Source organism: Podarcis erhardii (genome assembly GCF_964252035.2).
Source record: "Podarcis erhardii genome assembly, chromosome: 3".
Taxonomy (NCBI): Eukaryota; Metazoa; Chordata; class Lepidosauria; order Squamata; family Lacertidae; genus Podarcis; species Podarcis erhardii.
In genome coordinates, this window is record NC_138507.1 from 90179693 (window position 1) to 90202933 (window position 23241).

Sequence of the window (23241 nt, forward strand, 5' to 3'; positions counted from 1 at the left end):
CAGAGTGGGCTTCCACTGCCTGGTGCAACTCTGCCCCCACCAGAGAAGCCACTCATGGGACTCGGAGTAAATGGGATGTTCAGCCCAATACACACTTCGGTGAAAATGGTCTATTCTCACTGCAGTCCTTTCAATGGAATGCAATTCAAATATGCATCTACAACTCCATGGGAACAGTAAAATGAAATATAACACCATCTTATTTGTAGCGTTAATTGTAATTTCCTGACTGCCAGTGTTAATTGCATTTATATGCCTGGCTGTTGTTGCTTCATACTTACAGCTAACTCCCTGCCAGCAAACCTCCAGGGTTCTCCGGAATGGGAAGAGGACCTCATAAATAGAGACGCCTTAGAAATAAGACCCTTGTCTTACCCAGAGCAGGGGCTGGTCGATGCTCTGAAGTGGCTCAATAGCAACGATTGGTAAGGAAAGAGAAAACTGTACCTTTCCCCTGTGCCTCATGCCATAAAGTTAGGTGAGTGGCCTTGTGGCTGCATGACGGCTACAGTATAAAGTGAGATTCAAACTCACTTCCTCTGGTTTCCAGACAGCACACACTCCATCTGTTTTTGTCTCATTCCTTCCTTCCCACAAACCCACAGAGGATACCAAATTGATGGTGGACTTTCACAAGCCAGTTTGGGAAAACGGTGAGCTTGTTTCAAAAGGTTGTGGGCAATGTCAAGGCAGCCCAACTTGGGCCTTCCTTCCTATTTTTTCACCCAGCCCCATTAAGCCCCACATCCTAAATTCAACTCCATGGACGGTGTCCAGCTAAAAAGTTCTGCTACGGAAACGAGGTGTAGTTGGAACTTCTCTGTCCTCCTTGTGCTGCCCCTAACCCTGTTCCAGGGTCTTCCCCAATCCTTGGGAGCTGATCTACGGGTCTCACAGGGGACATATGGGGAGAGGAGAGGGCAGGGAAATCCCATTGGGCAGCTGAAAGTCCTTGCAGTTGTGGAACTGTTCAGTCAAATACTGTCCCACAAGCTTCTTATAGCTGACACCCCTGTGGAGTTGTCCTGCTTTGAGTGGCTTTCTCGACAGCATGAAATCTATGTGTGAGACAAGAGCAATGCCAGCGTTTAGCTCTTGATTAGAATTTGGCTGCCAAGCAGCCACTTCCACTGAATAAACCTTTTTCAGAGACAGCTAACTGTAATTTCCCCTGATTTATCTGTACAGTACAATTTAGAGTACAGGACTTAGAAAACATGACCAAAAAGCCTTTTAAGACTTGAGTCTGGAACACGATAATAAGACCACATCATTAGCCAATAAAATAAGATTCAATTGCCTCTGCTGTCAAGTTTTGGAGAGTGGCGTTAAGGGCATTGTCAAGTTCATTTAGATACAAAATAAACACCAAGGGGGCAAGAATACAATCTTGCCCAAGGCAGGTCCAAGAGATGTTGCTGCCTGAGGCAGAGTAGCACTAGTATTCCCACCTCATACACATTAAGCACAAGGGCAGGCAAGTTAAATTGGCACCTGAGGAAGAAACTCCCCAAAGCACCTCTCCTACTTGCAGGCAGTAAGTATCTAATAATAATTAAATAACAATTAGCTGCCATTTTGTGACACCCCAAATCAGTTACCTCAGGTGGCTTCCCCACTTTGTCTAATAGTAGCGCTGGCCATGACCCTGCTTAACACCCCCAGACATTGTAATAATGCACAGTGTTACCACATTTAATTTGAAATGTGTTATTCCCATAGATAATCCTACTTTTTTAAATTTACAACTTGAAAAAAGCCTTTCCTAAGACACACCATTAGTTTTCTATGAAAATATAAAAGCTGTGCTTTCAAAAAGATATGGAAGATTCAGTCTTCGTTGCCGCTGGACCTCACAGTTAACATGATTTTTTTCTTTTTCATTGGATATATCTGCCAACCAGTGACAACAATTCACACGTCTCATGATGTGAGCCGTCGTCCACAAAGCTTATGCTATAATCCATCTGTTAGTCTTTAAGGTGCCATGATATTGTTTCTTGTTGCTAAGAGTACAAACAAATCTACCTTTCTGGCAGCTGTTGCTCTGGAATTTGTCACCTGTGCTCATTTTTGTCACCAGATCACCTGCAGATGGTGCTGTTAATTCAGAAAGGCAGAGTTGTGAGGGATTATTGGCCTTAAAAAAAAAAAAGGGGGGGGGGACTCCACAAGCTTCACCTCTTGAGCCTCGCAAGAGAAAAACTTGCCATGCAGGTTTCAGCCCTTTCCAAGGATGGAGCCTATCATGTGGAACTAGTAAATCAATCACACTCTTTTATTCAGCTTAATTCATAGGAGATTCTGTCTAGCACACAGTGGAATGTATTTTCCCCCAATAGTAGTTTTAAAACCATAGTGTATATGAGCTTCTGCTAAAATTCAGCATCTTTGCTTTTCTGTATTCCCAATGTGTGGCTTCTGTGACACATCTCATTTTCAGACTCTTTTACTGTAGTGAGAAACCCTGTTTCTGCAAAATGCCAGGCGAGACCAATAATTTCCCTTCTCTTCTCTCCCTCCATCTTTCTGATAATTGCCTCTCAGGCTTCTGAAGGAGAAAGGACTCTTCAGCATCCGATGCTTGGCTACCTGCCATTCAGAAGTTCTCCAGTGTAGACTTCATGATGTTTCCTTGGCAGCCACAAAGGAGGTGGGAAATGTGCATTTAACATATGTCCAATCTATCTTCTCTTGTGGCTTACCTGACACTTCCCAATCTGTTTTTATTTAGCCAATGGGTCTCTGAGCAGCTTTTATACCTGTCTATACCTATTGCTGCCCAATATGCTCCTTATCTCTACTGGAAAAATAAGCAATTAATAAGCTGTGTATAACCTGCATGGGGGAGGGGGGAATTCAGCACAAAATAAATCCATGCAAATTAATTAAATTTGCATGCATTTACTCACTTTCCACAAAGATGTCTGCTTCTGAAACTTAAGCTTTCAGTGACTTTTTACTCTATTTTAGCAAGGAGAATGGCAATGGAGTGAAAGAATAAAAGTGGAGTTAGTATCCATGGAAGAGCTGAGGTCCCACTTTCCTGTCCGCTGGGAGCCTGGCCCACTGAGTCGCTTTAGAAGCCATCCTCAGATGCTTAATAGCTATCGTGACCTAGAAGGTCACTTTAAAAAAATTACTAAGTTTCTCTGGATGTCTAGAGTGAAAGCCAGATAACGCAACCTGTAGTTAGCAATCTTCAGAGGCATTTTTTCTGTCCACCCTGCACCATACTTCTGTAGGGGTGCTTCCCCATGGCTTTCTATTATCTGTTCAGTGCTGCTGAGGCATGCAAGTTTTGTCCAGAAAACGTCATCCTTATCAAAACACTGTCCCATATTATTTTCCCATACAATCCGGATTTACTGTTTCAATGGAAAATCCAATAAGTAAAAACAAAAAAGCAAAACCGCCGAAACAGCAAATCTGAATTACCGTATTTTTCGCTCCATAAGACGCACCCGACCATAAGACGCACCTAGTTTTTAGAGGAGGAAAACAAGAAACAAGAAAGCAATGCAAAGCCTCTTGAGCAAAGAGGCAGGAGCGCTCCAACTGTGCTCAAGAGGCTTTGCGTGGCTATCACTGAAGTCAGGAGAGCAAGAGGGATTGGTGCGCATCTATCCCTTTTGCTCTCCTGGCTTCAGTGATAGCTGTGCAGCCTGCATTCGCTCCATAAGACGCACACACATTTCCCCTTACTTTTTAGGAGAGGAAAAGTGCGTCTTATAGAGCGAAAAATACGGTAAATGGAGGAAATACATGGGGTGGCCTTTTGAAGAGGACAGGCATCATGTGGACCTTCTGAGAAACTTGCATACATGAGCAATGCACTGATAATGCCTCTTGTGTGTCTCCATGGAGAATATAGAGATGTGTACGCAGAAACTATCCTACTAAGGTAGGAAAGGTAAATGTGCAAAGGTAAATTTTACATCCATTGCTTCAAGTACTTTTGCCTCTGGCCCCTCACACTACCGTCATGAGGCCCTTGGAAAGTTTTTCAGAAGGGAATGCAGTCTTGGGCTGAAAAAGTTTCCTCATTCCTGAGCTATGGCCTCTGCATCTTGGATTCTGCCATGGTTTTATATAATAAATATATTTTATGTATAAATGTAAGTGGCAAATATCTGTCTAAAATAAAGGAATGAAGAAGAAAGAGAAATGTACTTGGGTTCTTGTACTCAAATATCCGTGAAGCATGTCAGTTACTGAGGACCCAAATGTGTATACTTCACTTAAAGCAGTGATTAGGAAAAGACTAGTGCCTTTCTGATGTATATCGGAGGTAGGTTGAAAGATACAGTTTAGTCATATATGTAGCTTTCGTATCTGACCTGATGTACATGCATTTTGTACATAGTTGTTGAAACCCAAATTCAGCATGTATCACAGAAGAACCTGCAAGTCCAACCATGTTGATTCTGTCTCTTCTATCAACTGCATCTCTTTGTCTGAAATGCTTCCTCTATTTCCACCCAGAAAAAGGGAGAACAAAAGCTGATCTGAGCTACCTACATTTCCCCAAACCCAAATACGTTATGTGCTGGACTCTGTGAGGCAGCCAATTCTTGGATTCTAGGGAGCTTATTTACCCAACGGCCGCTCTTAACAGCTTTGCTGTTTATTTGATCGCTTAATGGAGAGGTTTTTATTGTTCTCATTTTAAACCCTTCTAATAAAAAGCAGGAGGTAAAAGAAACCACAGGGGCCATTTCTACACTTGCTCATTGTTTGATCAGCCGACTGAGCTGTTAACATAGCAAAGTTGGCAAGGCCATTAAGCCTTCTGTCATCTGCAGCAAATAATGGCTGGCCATTTGTGTAATTTGTGGTCTCTGGCTTCTCTCTGAAATTATCATGGATGTAGACTTGATTCTCTGTTAATGGGAAGGTTGGAGCATCTTCAAACTTTAATTATCTGAATGTGGGATTCAGTTCTGTGGGATTCAAACCCTCCCACTTTGCAAAACACAAGCAAAGTGTTAACAGCAGGGTGTCTGTTTATACATAGAAAGAAAAATGGATGGCTTACTTCCCTTCCAGAAATCCCCCCTTTTCCGGTTCATAGTTTTAAAAAGTAATATAAGAAATTAGGACTGATAAATATTTACAGCTCTTTTCAGGCACTGGCCGCTCACCCCCATCTGTCAGGACATTCAGCTCTTGTTAAGTATTGTGTGTGTAAAAGTGAGGAAAGCTGCCCAGTCAGATGGGTGGGGTACAAATAATGATTTTTTTGTTGTTTTCTCTCATGTGGAGCACAGCAGCAAAAAGTTCGTTAGTTGCTCAAACCAGTGAGCAAGCCTGACTTTATGATTTATTTTATTTATATTAAGCATTTATGCATGCATATGTTTTAAATGATGGTTAGGTGCTCCTGATTTAGTACTCTCCTTCCTTAGGTTAGATCTGCAGGTCGTGGTGCCCATTCAGATGGAGCCATTATCAAAACTGAAATAATTCCATGTTTCTCCTATTCCTGATAGGAAGGCAATGCAGATGTACACTGTGAGTGACTCAACGTGATTGGCACATCCTGGTTTATTATCCACACTTTGATAAGAAGTGTGGCATTTTGTGGAAAATTACAAATAATTTGTCTTGTCTTTGGTTGGCATGTCAGCATTTGCTGCAGCAAACAGGATCACATGAATGCGCAAACGTTTCAGCTTGTAACGTTTCCATTGCCAGGTTAGCAACCTCCGGTCAAAAGTATCTCGGTTTGCTATCGGGACCTTAGCTGACCTCTTCAAGGCCATGAAGAAGCATATGGACCAAGAGGTTGAAGAGATTTCTCGGGTCCTTCTCCAGAAGGCAGGCGATTCTAGTGAATTCATCCAGAAAGCAGCTGATCAGTGCTTGGACGTCATGGCACAGAATGTGACTCCCTCACGAGCGATGGCTGCCCTCATGGCCAATGGAGTGAAGTACGTGAAGGGCCTTTTCCTCTGCATGCTTGTACTTCCTCAGTTATATCTGGACCAATTTCCCTAGATTTTTTTCCTGGGCCCTCACACCTCTTCTTCTTACCCATTACTTGTTCTTTTGAAGGAGAGTAGGGCTGCAATCACGCTGGATAATAAGGCACCAGGGTCATATCCCTGGGGGGTAAACTTTCAGGGGATGCATGACAATGATGGGTGGGGCTGGAGTCCAAAATGGGTGTGCTCACCCCATGCACTCCCCCTCCTCCTCTACATCTTCTTCCTTGCCTATGGTTTGCCAGAGCTGAGGCAAAACACTCTCGCCAGAGATCTGAACTGATGGCTTACAGAGGGCTACTCCAACCACTCCGTCTGTTTCAGCTGCCCCCTTTCCATTTTCCTTCTCCCACCCTCCTTTTCCGCCCACATGAAGTTAAGCCAAATTTCACAATCAGATTTCACACCCCTGCAAGCCAGTTTGCCAGTTAGGGTCAGAACTAGCTGGGTTGGGATATTTTGGCTGAGGCAAGCTGGGGTAGCTTTGCAGTATAAGAAAAGTAGAGGTCTTATTCTTAGGACCACTGTGTTTGCAGCCATCGTAACCCCCTCATCCGGAAATGTGCGGCTGAACATTTGCTGACCATCGTGGAGCAGATTGGGGCAGAAAAACTGCTCTCAGGCAACCGGGAGAGTACAGAGCTTCTGGTGCAGACGCTGGTTAAGCTTGCTCAAGACTGCAATCAAGACACAAGGTAAACTGTCAGGCAAACAGCTGAGAGTCTTTGAGTGCATTTCATTGCAAGATGAGATGGACCAACCTATTGCCCTCCAAATGTTTTGGCCTTCCATTCCATTCAGCCCCAGCTAGCAAGGCCAATGGCCAGGTATGGCGGGAGTGGTTTATTTATTCATTTATTCATTCATTTCATGAAATTCATATGCCACTCCATTGTAAAAACAAAAACAAAACCAACAACAACAGCTACTCTAAAGAGGTTTGCAAAAAGAATCTGAACCCTGATCTCCCAGGTCTGATCTAGTCCAATACTCTCATCGCTAGAGCACATTGGTATATACATTCATTTTTATTATGAATGAGTGCTGGCAATGAAAAGCATTCTTGATGTCTTGAATTATGGTATACTTCCTTCAGAATTTGTGGTGGTTCTATTTTTCCGAATTATTTTGTGATTTGTCTTTTGAAGACATTTATATTTTACTCATTAATTGTGTATTTAATTATATTAATCGTATGTGTTAAATAATATTAACTATATTGTGAACGCTTTGATTTACAATATGGAAAAATTCAGTGTGTGGCTCACAGGTTCTGTATCAAAGTACTATCGCTGCCCACTTGGCCTGAGAGGTTGGACCACCCTGAACCAGACAAATGGCACTTTCTGAAACAGAGTCAAAATTTTGCCATCAAATGTTCTTAATTAACTTTTCCCTCCCTGTGCTAGATTTTATGGCCGGAAGATGCTGAACATCCTTATGTCTCATTCAAAATTTGATGGGTATTTGAAGCAGTGTCTACCATCACATGACTTGCGTGATGTCATGGCTGCAATTAAGCAGAAAGTGAGTATAGAGGGGCACAGAATGTGTTGGAAAGATTTGGTGTTTTATTTCCTCTTTCTCTCTGTTTTTGTTTTTATTTAGATTATTATTTTTTATCTTACTGTATTATGAAAAAGCTTTAATAAAATCTTTTCATAAGAAATATTTGCACTGAAAGTGGAATCAGAAGATCAAATATATTTCATTCTTTGGTAAATAAAAATTAAGGGCTGGATCCAAGCTCAATCATGTTCAGAGCAAGACGTATAAAATCTCTCAGACTTGTTAGGACCAGCAGCAAAGCTCTGCAGAATGCCTCTCCTCTCACCAAGTTGGCAAGAGGGGAGGCATTCCACCATCCAGATTTGCTACTGGGCGGGAAGGAAGCTTTGGAAACTGATTCTCCTTCAAGAGAAGTGCTTTCTGAAGCTCCCCTCCCCACTGTAATCTGGTGGGCTGGCAAGGCTTGACGAGGCCTTCTCTGAACCTCATGCCCCCCTCCACTGTGGGGGTGGCAGGGGGTGTTTTGTCTCCAGTGCTGAAATGTCTCAGGCCACCCCTGTGCACTCACATCCTGCTTGCAGGCTTCCCACAGGCATCCGATTGACCGCTGTGGGAAAACACGATGCTGGAATAGATAGGCCATTGGCATGATCCAGAAAAGATTTTCTTCTGATCTTAAGCATATGCTTGTTCCCATACATCTCCTCTTCAAATGTTACAGGAAAAGTTACTGCAACTTGTCTATGTGTAATTTCACTCTTTGTTAAAATGCCTATATCAGGGGTCACACAACTTCCCAAGCGCCCATGATTTTGATGGCAGCCATAGTGAAACGAAAGCATATTTAAAGCAGGCACAGTGTGGGGTGGATTGCTCCCTCCCAAGTCATCACTTTGATCGAGTGCAGAGGGGGCTATAACCCTCCCAATCCAGCTCCTTTCTATGGAGAAGAAGAAGAGTTTGGATTTGATATCCTGCTTTATCATTACCTGAAGGAGTCTCAAAGTGGCTAACATTCTCCTTTCCCTTCCTCCCCCACAACAAACACTCTGTGAGGTGAGTGGGGCTGAGAGACTTCAGAGAAGTGTGACTGGCCCAAGGTCACCCAGCAGCTGCATGTGGAGGAGCAGAGACGTGAACCCGGTTCCCCAGATTACAAGACTACCGCTCTTAACCACTACACCACACTGGCTCTCTGGAGGGTGTGTGTGTGTGCCTGTGTGTTTGAATAAGAGAGCGGGGCCAGAAACAACCACTGGGGCCACACCGACCGATGGCATGTAGTGCTTGGAGGGTTGACCAAAGGCCAGTGTGGCCTTTGACTTAAGCTTTCTTGACTTAAGCTTTCCTGGCCTATGCATTTCTCTATGCAGGGATTAGAAGACCAATCTTCTCAAGCTCCTTCTGCCAAAAGCCACAGAGGGTCGAAGAGCAGCAGTCTGACAACCTCACTGGACAGCCTGCCTTCAGAGGAAAGGTATGGAGCACCCCTTGGCTCTACTAAACTACTCTGCATGCTCAGAGCTGTTTTTCTTTTTGCTATCTTTTAGCATGATATGTTTTCGTGGGATCCATTGTGGTTTCCTTCATTCAATAAAAATGACTGCTGAAAAGGCCCTTGATTGTGTTATTGAATGAAATTACCAGAAGCATGTGCTGCCCATCCCCATGAATCCTAGCTCCTTGCTCTCTATACCTTAGGCAGGACCTTCCTGATTTCCTCCACCTCAGCCTTCTTTCACTTTCCCCACTTCCATTTTTTTGGCAGTCTTCTTCCAGTTTGGCACATCCGATAACTTTACAGCCAAAGTGAATTATGTGGGTTCAGTAAATTAAAACATTTTGCTTCAGTGCATTATACATTTTGAATTTCAAAAATTGTATTGGTGCTGAGTTAGGGATGGAGGAAAAATTCATTTCAGTTTGCATTCAAAGGTGAACCTGCCCAATTGGCCCTTCCCAAAACAATTGAAGAACTGAAACATAGCTGACTTTCAGCATATGCAGTTATTAATGTTTTGCAGGACAGTTCTCCAATTGAGTAATATGTACCAAAAATGCAGATACTAAAATGTGCATAACATGCATATATTCAAGAAAATAACATACAAAAAGCCATTAAATTATGAAAATTATGTACAAATATATAGCAGGCAAAACTGCATATAAAAGTGTGTGTATTAGGATAAATTCACACTAAGACATGTATGAATTTTCATGAGGATTTTTTTTTTTTAACAACCACAAACTGATGTGGAAACGTGGAAGAACAGAAGCTATGATTGAAAAAAAATGAGAAACAGAAACAGACATTTTCCCCACTCCTAGTCATGAGAACAATGTAATTGGGCAATGTAACCGAGTGCTGTCATTTAAGTACTATGAATGCATAACACAATGAATAAACCTTTGGTTCTCAATGCTAGCTCTGTCCCAGATGTCCTAAGCATCCCGCAGGTAGTGGCTCGCCGCTCGTCCCTTCGCAGCATCGAAATGATGGAGCAGCTCAAGGAGCTGAACAAGATGCTGGTGGCGAAGGAATTCCAGATGCGAATGGAGGGAGTGGCGTTGCTAATGGAGCACTGCAAGAACAACCCCCAGCTTGTGTCCTCAAATATCATACAGGTACTTGGATGCCATACATTTGGGTGCCAGTAGCCTAATACAGGTGACCCATTCGTTGAGATTAGGTTGGGCCATCTTAATCCTGATTCCCTACTCAGTTTAACTGAGTGATGGGTGAACTATGTATTATGTGAGATACATGGCTGTGCCTTTAAGCACAGATTGGTAGTGTAATGGGGGAAGGAGGTTTAATCCTTGGCCCTACTGTGGTTGTGATCCAGATTTGGGAGCTCTGTACCTGCAAGTACAATAAAAGAGATCCAAATGGAAAGATCCCCTCTCCCAATTCAAATTGCGCAATTTGGATTATGGCTACAGTGGGGAGTAAAGTTTCTGAGCCTCCCCCCTGTTGGGAATCTGTGTACGTGCAGCTACCCACACAGAGCCAATTAAGTTACAGATAGGTAGCCGTGTTGGTCTGCCATAGTCAAAACAAAACAAATTCCTTCCAGTAGCACCTTAAAGACCAACTAAGTCAGTTCTTGGTATGAGCTTTCGTGTGCATGTGTGTATCTGAAGAAGTGTGCATGCACACGAAAGCTCATACCAAGAACTGACTTAGTTGGTCTTAGAGCCAATTAAGGTTTGGCAGACAGCCAGAAGGCCATGTGAAGGAGTAAGTCTGCCTGGTGATAACAGAGACATGGAGACAGCTCCCTGATTGGTCAAGCTCTCTCAAGGGAATGATCATTAATGGCCTACTAACTGGAATGTGTTAGTTCTGGAGTTCAGTGTTCAGAGGTTCAGAGTTCTGTGTGTCAGTGTAGGAGTTGTGAGTCGTGTATGAGAGAGCAAGCTAAAGATCCGTGTTCTGTTCCTGTAAATAGTCCACTGTATATAATAAACACCTAACTACAAGTTCCTGGTTCCTGCTTCGTCTATCCTGTCTGCAGCCAAGTCACCAATTGCTTCTGTGGATTCTGTGTTTACTCTGCTAGGTCTGGCTAAGGTCCTGCAACTAGTCAGAAAGTTGCGAAAAACCAAATAGGTTTTGCCATGCTAATATTGCATTTTGAGTTACAGCCCCATGCTAAGATCCCAGTGTGGATTGCTAGCTCTTAAATGCACAACTACATAGCTAATATAACATATATTTTGCCCTTATGTAAGGGCAATGTTCAATGTGCTGCTGTTTCTGAAGAACCTTCGTAGCAGTTGCTGCTTCTTGGTCTCCATCTCTCTGTAAACTGTGGAAAGAAGAGATCTTGGTTTGTTTAAAGGTTGTATAGAGGAGTTAAAAACAAAACAAAACTGCTTACTTTCAAGAGGGCAGGTAGGTAACTATAGAGTACCACATCCTATTAATGACCCAAAGAATCAGTCAGTCAGTCAGTCAGTCAGTCAGTCAGTGCCCTCCCTTAACTACATGTTGCTGATCCTGGCTTGATTATTCTTTCATCATCATAGAGCTAACTTTTGTAAAAATTCCTCAACATGATGCAAAAAATTAGACAAGGATATCACCCTATGTCAAACCAAAATTATCCCCAGTTTTTTAGTTTGGTTTGTTGGGAGCTATCTCTCCACTATAAGTTGAGAAATGGTAGCACATACAAAAAGAGGTTCTGTTGGCTGTAAAGACACTGTATTAAAATGTTTTGCTTCTATATGTAGACTTGTAACTGACTCTGTTTCCCCACTTTTCTGTGCTAACAGAGCAGTATGCTATTTACAGTAGGATTTACTTGTTCTTTTTTGTGTTAATAGATCTTTGATGCTTTTACTCCGAGACTTCAGGACTCAAACAAGAAAGTGAACCAGTATGCATTAGAGTCAGTTGCTTCCATGATCCCACTCCTCAAAGATGGTTTAAATCCAGTCCTGGTCTCTGTGGTGACTGTAGTCACTGACAACCTAAACTCAAAGAATTCTGGGATCTACAACGCTGCAGTAAAAGTGCTGGACAAAATGATTATTCATCTAGGTATTTATTAATTTATGTTTACCTTTCTATCACACCTTTATATTGCTTCCCACCAGAGATCAAGGCTGGATCCCATATGCCTCCATAGAAGGCTCTCTTATGAAGCTGCTTGTAGGGTAGGCACTTCTAAGGCTAAAATGAAACATTTTAAAATAGTTTTTAAGTGTTTTAAAAATTATCTGAGACGAGGAGCAGCCACTGCTTGTTTATCTCAGAATCCAAGTTGTGTAGCTTGATATCTGAGTCTATAAGCTGACCTCATGGCTACAGCCTAATTTGGTTTTTTGAGGGTTTTACTTATCTTCATCTGCCTTACCCAGGGTTGGCTCAATACATTTTGCTGCCTGAGGAAGAAATGGAATTCTGTGTGCTGCCCCCTCTCAGGATACATTGTACCCATGGCCAGCCATGTTCCTTTGGCATCTGATGGAGAAAATCCTACTCCCACAAGCATTCCCCTTCTGAAGAGTAAAAATACAGTAACAAACTCACAGAGCAACTCTAATGAAAGAAAACCAACATAATTTATGACAGCTTAAGTTTAATATTTTAGCCCTTTTTTTGGTTTACACCTTATGGAGAGATATGCTGGTTGTTTTTTTAAAACTGCTACTTTGGTTCTACTTTTCTCTACACAGAGTAAACCTGTTTTTGGAGCTGTAAATCTGCCACCTTTCCCCTGTGCTAAATTCTTACAAGAAAAGAAATGTTATGCATGTGGAATGAAGGCAGACTCAGAGCTGAAATGAGAGATGACCTTTCAGTGAGGGTCACTAGGGGAAAATGTTGTGCTGCTGTCAGGGAATAACGCCTCATTAAAAGCTTGTACAGTGTGGTTAAAGTGACTTGTCCTGGGTGATCTGTACAGTGGTACCTCAGGTTAAGTACTTAATTCGTTCCAGAGGTCCGTACTTAACCTGAAACTGTTCTTAACCTGAAGCACCACTTTAGCTAATGGGGCCTCCTGCTGCTGCCGCACCGCCGGAGCATGATTTCTGTTCTCATCCTGAAGCAAAGTTCTTAACTTGAAGCACTATTTCTGGGTTAGCGGAGTCTGTAACTTGAAGCGTATGTAACCTGAAGCATATGTAACCCGAGGTACCACTGTACTCAGTAGGAGCAGATACATTTGTGTATTGCTCTTGGTACTAGGGTGTTCAGAAAATATTGATTTCAAATAGAATTTGGGTGTTATAAAATTAGCTTTATGTTGAAGGCTGGACCAACATATGCATTACAACTGTGTCTAAGATGCAAGGGTAAATGCTATAATTTCAGATTTCAGGTGTGGATCCACATTTTTCATTGTTCACCACATAAAAAATTCCATGCATGTAGAAATTTAGGACATCAAGGGGAGAGGTTCTGGTCCTGCCATCTCCCTGCCATGCTGGTTTTCTACTTGCAGGAAATATGTTGGAGAATATTAAGAAATGTGATGTTTCAGACCTGTGGTTTGAACCTGAACATTCTGCCACCACAATCCCATCTCATTCTGCAGCATGTGGAGAGATACAGCCCAAAAAGAGTCCTGAACATGCTTATTAGAAGGCAGGACTAAAGCCAGGACAGAAGCAAAGTATTGAACACTATGTAACTTACTTCTGAGCAAACATGTATAGGCTTACATAGTTAGGAGACTTTGACCTGGACCAATGAGCATGTTTGAAAGGTAGAATCAAGTAGAACTATGGGCTGGGAGCGTGGGATGGGTTTAGAAGGTTAGAACAAACCAATGGAAAACACCTGAGACACGTAGCTTGGGTCTCAGTAGCATTTTCCATCACAGCAGTTCTTCATGTTAGCCTGCTAAACATGGATTGGGATTGCTGGTGACTTTCAGCATGTTGAACCAGTCTTGTGAATGCTCTGCATGTGCTCAGATTGTAAATTGCTATATCCTGGAAGTCCTTTACAAAGCATGTTGGATGTGGAGAATGTTGAAATCCATGGAAATAGTTGACTTCTATGAATATTGTCATGAAGCAGTTTTATGTTATAAAGGTAAAGGGACCCCTGACCATTAGGTCCAGTCGCGGATGACTCTGGGGTTGTGGTGCTCAACTTGTTACCAAATCCGATTTCTAACAAATGTACAGCTGAGAACACTTAGAGTCAGAGGCATAAATAGATAATAATAATAATAATAATAATAATAATAATAATAATAATAATAATAAATTTTATTTATACCCCTCCCCAGCCAAGGCCAGGCTCAGGGCGGCTAACAACCAATAATAAAACAAGTTGAATGAATACAACTTAAAAACAAGATTAAAATACAACATTAAAATGCAGCCTCATCACAGGAGGAGAAAGGAAAAAAGAAAGAGGGGGAGGGAATCAAATTGACTCCAAGCCAAAGGCCAGGCGGAACAACTCTGTCTTACATGGAAAGAAATCAGATCCTGCAGGGCCCTGGTCTCATGAGGCAGAGCATTCCACCAGGCTGGAGCCAGTGTTGAAAAAGCCCTGGCTCTGGTTGAGGCTAATCTAACTTCCTTAGGGCCTGGGACCTCTAGGGTGTTGCTATTTATGGACCTTAAGGTCCTCCGTGGGGCATACCAGGAGAGGCGGTCCCGTAGGTACGAGGGTCCTAGGCCGTAAAGTGACCACTTGTCACTTCAAGTATGAGCATGAAATGAATGAATGAATGAATGAATGAATAGGGATATCAATTGTTCATAGGAAGGTCACATGATGAGATTTGTTTACTAAGCCCCAGCATCTGGTGAAAAATATAGTGTACTAGGGTGATGATAGCACCTGGTCACATGATAAAGCTAGTTTCTATCAGTTTCCCACATTCTTCCACTTACCCTTTGGTAATTGTACAAATGGACTTCTCCTGGTAAAAAGTCATGTGTCTCCATCCCCCAAAATATTTTGTTCTTGTAGCTATATGGACATCCTAGTGAGTTATTTTGCTCTTGAAGTGGGGGATAGTCCCACAAATAAGCTTCTTCTGCACAGGTTCCATGGGAAGCCTTAAGTTATGAGTCTCAGCTAGCTCCTTCTCCTGTCTGTAGTCCATAAATATTCCCAGGCTGCACTCTTCTTTTGCAAAGGAAATTTATGGTTTGCTGAGTTCATTTCTGAAGAACAAACAAGCATAAATCCAGGTCTAAATGACGGCTTGTTCCAAACGTTGTTCTCCGTAGGCTGAAATTGCTGTTGCCAATAACTACACAACCAAGGACTGCTATAAATCCCAGGCCACGTGGATTTATGTTGGCAGTGGAAATGCAGTGTTGGGTGGGTAGGCAAGACATACTATAGGGTGATCAAGAGTCAGGACTGAAGTTGGAGCTAGCATACATGTTTCCTAGTCGGTTTGCTAATTTTCTTATAGGACAGATTTTCTAAGGACAGATTGTGCGTGTGTGAAGGAGAATGGCCACTGTGTTTGAGGTCAGAAATGAATTTGCTCCATGTTCTGATTTCTTGGAGACGGTGGAGCATATGGGCAGTCATCTAGACTCTTGAATTCTTTGTGTCCAGTCCAGACAAAGACAGTTCCAACCAACAGTCGAGGCAATATGCTTTTGAATACTAGTACAAGTGGAGAGGGTGCTGTTGCACTCAGGATCTGCTTGTGGCCATCCCATGGCCATCAGGTTGGTCAGTGTTAAAACAGGATGCTGGACTAGATAGACCTTTGGGCTCCTCTTACATTCTTATGTTATGTTCTTAATTTCCACAGAAATTAAAAGGATTTAAGTGCAACATGTGTTGTCTTCACACATTACTCATGGGGAGAAGGTTAAAACGGTGACAGTGGCTATGGGGGCCATGCACCCCAAAGCCACACTGTTCTTCCTGCCCTTCCTGTGTTCATCATGACTTGTGTAGTGAGGAGCCTTCCTTAACTTGAGGAGGCTCCCTGTGCAACTTAGAAAATGGAGTTCCCAAGGATTGGTTTTGGGACGTGTGCTTTTTAATTTGTTCATCATACATCTAGAGCTAGTGGTGAGCAGTGAAGGTGGCCATGTTTGCTGATGATACCAAAATGTTCTGGAAACCCAAAGCCAAAAAAAGATTGTGAAGAGTGACAAAAGGACCTCTCCAAACTAATTGAAAGGGCAATAAAATGGCAAATGCAATTCAGCGTAAATAAGTGTAAAATGATGCGTGTCAGGGCAAAATTATTATTATTATTATTATTATTATTATTATTATTATTATTATTATTATTTCACCATGGAACTGTAGCAGATAGCTTGATATTGATGGTTGAACCAGTGTGCAGCAGTTGTGAAAAAGGCAAATTCCATGTTTGGGATGATTAGGAAAGGAAGTGAAAAAAAGAACTGCTAGTATCATAACAAACAAAACTGTGGTACAACCACATTTGGAATTCTGTATACCATTCTGGTCACCTCACTTTAAAAAAAAGATACAGTGGTACCTCGGGTTAAGTACTTAATTCATTCCGGAGGTCCGTTCTTAACCTGAAACTGTTCTTAACCTGAAGCACCACTTTAGCTAATGGGGCCTCCTGCTGCTGCCGCGCCGCCAGAGCACGATTTCTATTCTCATCCTGAAGCAAAGTTCTTAACCCGAGGTAATATTTCTGGGTTAGTGGAGTCTGTAGCCTGAAGCGTATGTGTCAGAGCTGCCTCTAGGTCCCAGCTCACAGAGGACCAACGCCCGGTTGATGTAATGTACAAGAGTCTTTATTGAAGTTTAGTTTCCATTTCAAACCCCAGAGCGTGCAGCCCTACGTCTTGGCCCTAGACCGGCGAAGTTCCCTCTGAGTCACTACCCCTTCCGCACCAGTTTAAGATCCTAGCCCGGCTCCACCTCCTGCGCTGTTCCTTCCTCCTCTGGGTCCTTCTGCCCCCTGGGGTTTCCTCCCTCCTGGACTCTTCTGACGCTGACCCCCCTGAGTCTTGCCCTTCCTTCCGGCGGGCTTTAGGACCTGGCTCCCTATCCGGGCTACCTGCTGTGCCGCTCGCCTGTACATTTGAACTTGGCGCGCGCGCCCAGCCCATGACTTTCCTCCTGACCGTTTCCCCGCTCTCCGATGGAGGCGTGGCCAGTCCTGACTCATCTCCTCCCTCTGGTGGTGAGAAGACTGGTCCCGATGCCTGGGACTCCTCCCCCCCACTACGCTCTGGTGGGGACGCTGGTCCTGATTTCCAACTGCTGCTCAGGGAGTCCCCGCTGGCCCCTTCCTTCTGGGGTTTCCCCCTTGGCACCCCCCTTGCCCTGGCCATCGGCGCTCCTCTCTGTGAATCTTCCGATTCGCTGGAGAGACTCGTGGAATCTCTCTGACCACTGTCACTGCCTACACCCCCCTCGGATTCCTCCTCCTCCTGTGTCTCTGCTCCTGAACCCCTGACAGTATGTAACCCGAGGTACTACTGTACTGTATTGTGAAATTGGAAAAGTTCAGAAAAGGACAACCAGAATAATCAAGGGTAGATCAACTTCCCTATGTAGAAAGGTTGCAGAGTTGGGGGCTTTTTTGTTTAGAGAAAATAAAGTAAGAGGTGACATAAATTTATAAAACTATGCCTAGATGGAGAAAATGGATAAAGTTCTTCTCCCTGCCTCATAACACACCAGAGCATATTGATAGCCAATGAAGCTGAACGCTGGAAGATTTAGGACAGAGAAAAGGAAGTACTTTTCCAAACAGTGAATAGTTGAAATGTGAAATTCGCTCCCACATGAGGCAGTGATGGCCACCAAGTTGGATGGCTTTAGAAGAGGAACAGACAGATTCATGGAGGAATAAGGCTATATGAGTGGCTACTAACCTTGATGGATGTGTTCTGCCTCCACAACTGGAGGTAGCAAGCTTCTGAATACCAGTTGCTGTGAACCGCAGGAGGGGAGAGTGTGGTTGCACTCAGGTCTTTCTTGTGGGCTTCCCATAGGCATATGGTTGGCCAATGTGAGAACAGGATGCTGGTCTAGACGAGTCACTTGCGTGATCCGGTAGACTGTTCTTAAGACAGCTGTTTCAGAAAAGTTGCAGTTCCTGGAAACTCAGCTGACATAAGATAGAAGGATGTCTCATACTGTCTCATACGGAGGTCCACTTAGAGCGGTATGGCTTATTCATTTCTGACCGTCGTCATCGGCTGTGAAGGTAACAGACAGAACGTATTTACCTGCCTCTTAATCAGAATCACCAGATCTAAAGCTGGGACCTTAAACATGCAAATCATGTGCAATGCCATTGAGTTCTGGCTCATCCTCTCTAGAATGCCATCTTAATTGCTGCATGTGTCTGTCAAAATCAGTGAACAAGGACATACATAGTGACATGCATTTATTGTGCTGCCTCTAGATTATGAATCTCCCTTCCCCCAGGCAGTCACTTTTACAGTTATCTTTTGAAAGCAGTGTAAAGTATTTCTATTTGGACTAGCTTTTAACAGCCAGGGTGATGCTTTTAGCACATTTTATAATGTGTTTCCTTTTGCTTGGTGTTGATATGATGATGATGATGATGATGATGATGATGATGATGATGCAATTCTTGAATATATAGTTGTCCACTTGTCCATTTTAATTTGCAATCCACTTTTAGCTCAGTGATGAGCATGATGGAGTTTTAAGTAAATACAAAAAGAATGTGGAAAGTTTTTGGTTTGTTTTTTTCAAAAAGAGTTTACCTCCCAGGTCCCTTAAACATTTGCCCCTTCACAATTCATAGCAGTCAAGAATCAACTGGAAAAAAGCAAAGCTAAGAAAACAGAAAACAGAAAATCAATTTTTTGTTTGACACTCTCTGTTTTCTGATGGTGATGATGTGTGTGCGGAGCCAGACAACATTGTTATTTCAGTGATGAATGAAAAGAATAGTTGCTGGCTTCAGCGGGATGAAAAAGTGCTTTGAAATGCTAATATAAGAAATAGAAGAGATGTGCAAAGTATTCATTATTGATGATCATTCACTTATTAGTACAGTATCCATAAAGACTTTACTTCACCTTTAAAACTGCCTTTGAAATTCATTTTAAACCAAGCACAATACATGCGTACTCCCCCTTTTCCCTTTGTCGTTCTGAAAAGAGCACCAACATGTGACTGAAAGGTGTTTAACCAGATCTATTTTCAGTAGAGGCAAAGAAAAGGGATGTGCTGTAGGGAAGCAATGCTTACCTTTACCTGCACCTAGGGATGGGATAGAAATTTGATTCAATTCACACTTAAAGGCGAATCTACCCAATTCACAATTCCTGAAGCAATAAAACAAACTGAAACACATCTAGTTTGGGAGATCTGCTCATCTCGGGATTTTGCAGTGCAATTCTACAAGCAAGTCATGTGTACAGTTATGCATATACTAGGGTAAAGTGTACATAAAAAAGTGAAAATAGCATATCTTAGGGGAAGCTGCATACAAAAATGTGTTAGGAAGAACCCACACTAAACTGCTAGTGAATTTTCATGAGGACTTTAAAAAAAAAGGAGGGGGGAGGTGGAGAACTGGATTTGAGATTGAAAGAATGAGAATTTGAGAGATCCGCTTTTCTCTAGATACAGATAACTTTTTGTCTCTTTCTGAAGGTAGCCCTGTATAGGGAATATTTCATTGTTTGATGTTTGATGAATCTTTTATATTTGTTTGAAGCCACATGGAGTAGCTGGGGCAACCCAGTCAGATGGGGGCAGGGGAGAAATATTAAAGTTGTTGTTGTTTATTTTCTTGGTTTATAACAATGTCCAAACAATGTGTTTCTGTCCCTTTCAGATAATCTTCTTCTGCTTCAAACATTTGCCAGCAGGGTGCGCTTCACCAGTGGTCGAGCTCTGCAGGGGATCACAGACCACCTGTCAGGTAACAAATGACTTCACTAAACTGCGGTACCCATGGCAATGAACAAAGCAATAGCTTGTATAACAGCAGGAGGCAAAGGGCTTCTTTCTTCACAGCACAATTTCTTTTACTGTCCTTTACACCTTTTTGAAGTGGAAGTGAGGGCTGCTTCTTGTCTTGTCTTTAGAGTGTGTATATATATATATATATATATATATATATATATATATATATATACACACATACATACTATCACTATACAGTTTACTGTTACATATGAAGCAGAAAACTGGTTTAATCATAAACTACCAACAAGGATATGAAATAAGAATTTGTTTGCAAAGCCACATTAAATCACAGTTTCCTAGTTCAATTGTAATGAGAAACTGGTTTAAGAAACTGGAAGTTTTCTATTGTGGGTCATGAGGGAGGTAAAAGGCAAAGGTAAAGGACACCTGGACAGTTAAGTCCAATCAAAGGTGACTATGGGGTGCAGCACTCATCTTGCTTCAGGTCGAGGGAGCCGGTGTTTGTCCACAGACAGTTTTCTGGGTCATGTGGCCAGCATGACTAAACCGCTTCTGGCACAACAGGACAGCGTGACGAGTGCCATAGCGCACGGAAATGCCTTTTACCTTCCTGCCACAGTAATACCTATTTATCTACTTGTACTGGCATGCTTTCAAACTGCTAGGTTGGCAGGAGCTGGGAGAGAGTAAAGGGAGTTCACTCCATTGCACGGATTCTAACCACTGACCTTCTGATCTACAAGCCCAAGAGGCTCAGTGGGTACATTCATCCTCAATCAAACAAACCATTGTTTATTAGTTTCTTACATTCAAACTGGGTCACTTTTATGCACACACATGACAGAATAACCATTTCAGAAAGCACACCCGTGCCTTTTAAATGTAAACTACAAAGCCACTTGCCACAGAAGCAGAAATTGTGACCACATTCCCAATGAATTTCTGATACTAGACCTGAGATCAGACTTTTTGTATTGTGACCCCACAGAACAGACTCAAGCCCCCAGACATGAAAGCAGCTCTCCTAATATCAAAGGTTTCAGTAAATTTTCCATCAGACATTTTGATTTTTGCAATCAACCTTTGACTCAAAAACTTGTTAAATCATTCTTTGTGAGCCCCTGACCACATGGCAGGACTCATAGAGCGCTTGTCGCTTCCTCATCAGATATCACCCAAAGGTCATTGGTGTCACGGGAGTTTGACCCATCATGTACCCATTAAGAGTTGCAGTCTGGGAATTTGATATGGCCATTTTAGACAGCTCAATACACGAAATAAAAAACCAAGCCATCTATCATGGCATAGGTCACTAAAACCCAATAGTGTTCTAGAGCTATATATTTCCTGAGGAAATGTAGCATCGAAGTCTCTGGTTTCTAAGAATGATGGTCACTTAAGACCAGGAGCTCTTCCATTTAGTAACATTTACCTAATGAGAAAAGTCATCTATTCTATCTATCATTTTCTGTACTCTGCTTCCATAGACTATAGCCAAATGCATTTTTTATACAGTAAAAATGAACGGTAGTGGAAAAATTGAAGAGTTATCAGGCATTGGGGTGTAAGATGTATGTGTTTATGCTTATCTTATTAATTGTGAGAGGTGGAAAAAGCTTTGTAAGAGAAGCACAATTCTCCATGCACACAGGTCAGTAAGGAATGCCCATGGGCCTATGCAATATTCTGGGGTCTCCTGAGTGTCCCAGGAAGTGTTGCTGGGCTAGAAACCTGCATGTAGAGAGCCTGGTGCTATCAGAAGGTACAGCCCCCTGACCTTCACTTCTGAAAAATTATTCTAAGTTTTCCTACCCCTGCCCTCTGGTGGGACATATTTTATTTACCCGCCCCTCTCAAATGGCCAAAAATAGTTCTGACAAAAGGTTCACCCCTGCCCTAACTCCTTGCACAAGACGGCTATGCTTCTTGGATAACTAAAACAACACTGGTACTGAGGCTCTGCGTATATTTAGGACAGTTTTCAGTGGGTATGTGCAGAGCCAGCGTCAAACGTCAGCATGATTGAGCATTGGCCAAGAGTCCACATCACAGAAAGGGGTCCCACTAACAAAAGCCCCCTGGACCCCCACTGAAAGAGGTGGCTCATGGAGGGTATCTTGCCCAAGGGCCCTCCAAAACCCAGAACCAATGCTGGACATGTGTGATGGATTCCTTTGTATGTAGAGACACAGATTCTTCTTCTTAACAAACTTCTGCATCCTGATTGTGTGACTATGTTCAAAGAAGTGAGCAACTCGTTATCTTTCATCTGCATTGCAGTTCTTGTGGCTTTTGCTTATCCACGGAAACCCCAGGCTGTGGAGCGTCACGTCCTTCCCATTCTCTGGTATTTCCTGAGCAACATGATTGGCAATGGCGTGCTACCTGGAAAGAGTGGAAACGTCAGAGCAGTGGTCTCCAAACTTGCTAAGAGCCTGCACAAGCAAATGGGACCCAAGCTTGAGGAGTGTGCCTCCAGCCAACCACAAAACGTGATCAGAATCCTCCAGGACCTCCTAGATACGAAACTCCCATGAAGGAGACACAGTACCATCTCTGGGACAATCTACTGTTTGCCACTTCAAGAGAGATCAGAAAAAGAAGTTGCGGACAATGATACAGTGCTTGCCATTATTTATGTTATTTTTGAATATAATAACTAACTATGAAGAGTTTATAGTAATATTCCACTATGGAAAGTGTATATAATATATTTTGCAGTAGAATTAAATCCTGTATTTTTCTAAATCTTAATTTCCGCAACTTTTGTCTCGTAGAGACTTACAAGTTATTATTTTTAAAAATCTGTGTACAGTTGTAATTTTTATCTGTATAAAGCAAAGCACTTTATTTATGTAATAAATATGTGTCAAAGGAGGGAGCAAGGGTGACAGAGATGAACTTCAGTGGGCAACATGTTATACCATAGGGGGTTTGCCTATGCAATTGGGCATGTTTTTGTCTTTTGGATTACATAGTGATCTGCGATTGATGGCCTGGGTGTTTCCTGTTTGTGTTCCTATTGCACCAGGTGCACATCCACCCCATACATTTACAGCACATGGCTACCCTCAAAGAACACTGGGAACTGTGATTTACCCCTCACAGAGCTACAGCTCCCAGCACTCATGTCAAACTATAGTAGGAGGGCTTTCAAATGCAGTGGGCCTGACTTACCACATAAAGCAAGTGATTTAATATATAATATTATATGTCCCTATAGGTAGAGTAGTGCCCAGTCTTGAAATCTGCCATCTACAGGATTCACACCCCATGAGCTCTCATAATTTGTGTGTTATGCCTGAGGCCTAATTCCCTCTGTGGTGGTAAACCCATACTTTGCAGACGGCAGGAGAGGCCTCATGTGACTAGATGTGTCTTCAAAGAAAA

General features: G+C 42.6%; 2 protein-coding genes across 9 annotated transcripts in view; one reads left to right on the forward strand and one right to left on the reverse strand.

The window, feature by feature from the left end:
• TOGARAM2 (TOG array regulator of axonemal microtubules 2) overlaps nucleotides 1-22839 on the forward strand; it is an 87523-nt gene extending 64684 nt beyond the window's left edge. For all 8 annotated transcript variants that reach the window (XM_081854142.1, XM_081854140.1, XM_081854139.1 and 5 more), the window contains 10 exons: nucleotides 284-425; nucleotides 2548-2653; nucleotides 5698-5933; nucleotides 6524-6682; nucleotides 7397-7514; nucleotides 8870-8973; nucleotides 9923-10121; nucleotides 11829-12045; nucleotides 19757-19843; nucleotides 22132-22839. In XM_081854142.1, the coding sequence (XP_081710268.1) occupies nucleotides 284-425; nucleotides 2548-2653; nucleotides 5698-5933; nucleotides 6524-6682; nucleotides 7397-7514; nucleotides 8870-8973; nucleotides 9923-10121; nucleotides 11829-12045; nucleotides 19757-19843; nucleotides 22132-22388 (1625 nt within the window). In that variant the 3' untranslated portion in view covers nucleotides 22389-22839. The remainder of the gene's footprint in view (nucleotides 1-283; nucleotides 426-2547; nucleotides 2654-5697; nucleotides 5934-6523; nucleotides 6683-7396; nucleotides 7515-8869; nucleotides 8974-9922; nucleotides 10122-11828; nucleotides 12046-19756; nucleotides 19844-22131) is intronic.
• Nucleotides 1-23241, reverse strand: part of PCARE (photoreceptor cilium actin regulator) — a gene marked incomplete at its 5' end in the record, with an annotated part of 409145 nt that overhangs the window by 353508 nt on the left and 32396 nt on the right. The window lies entirely within an intron of this gene.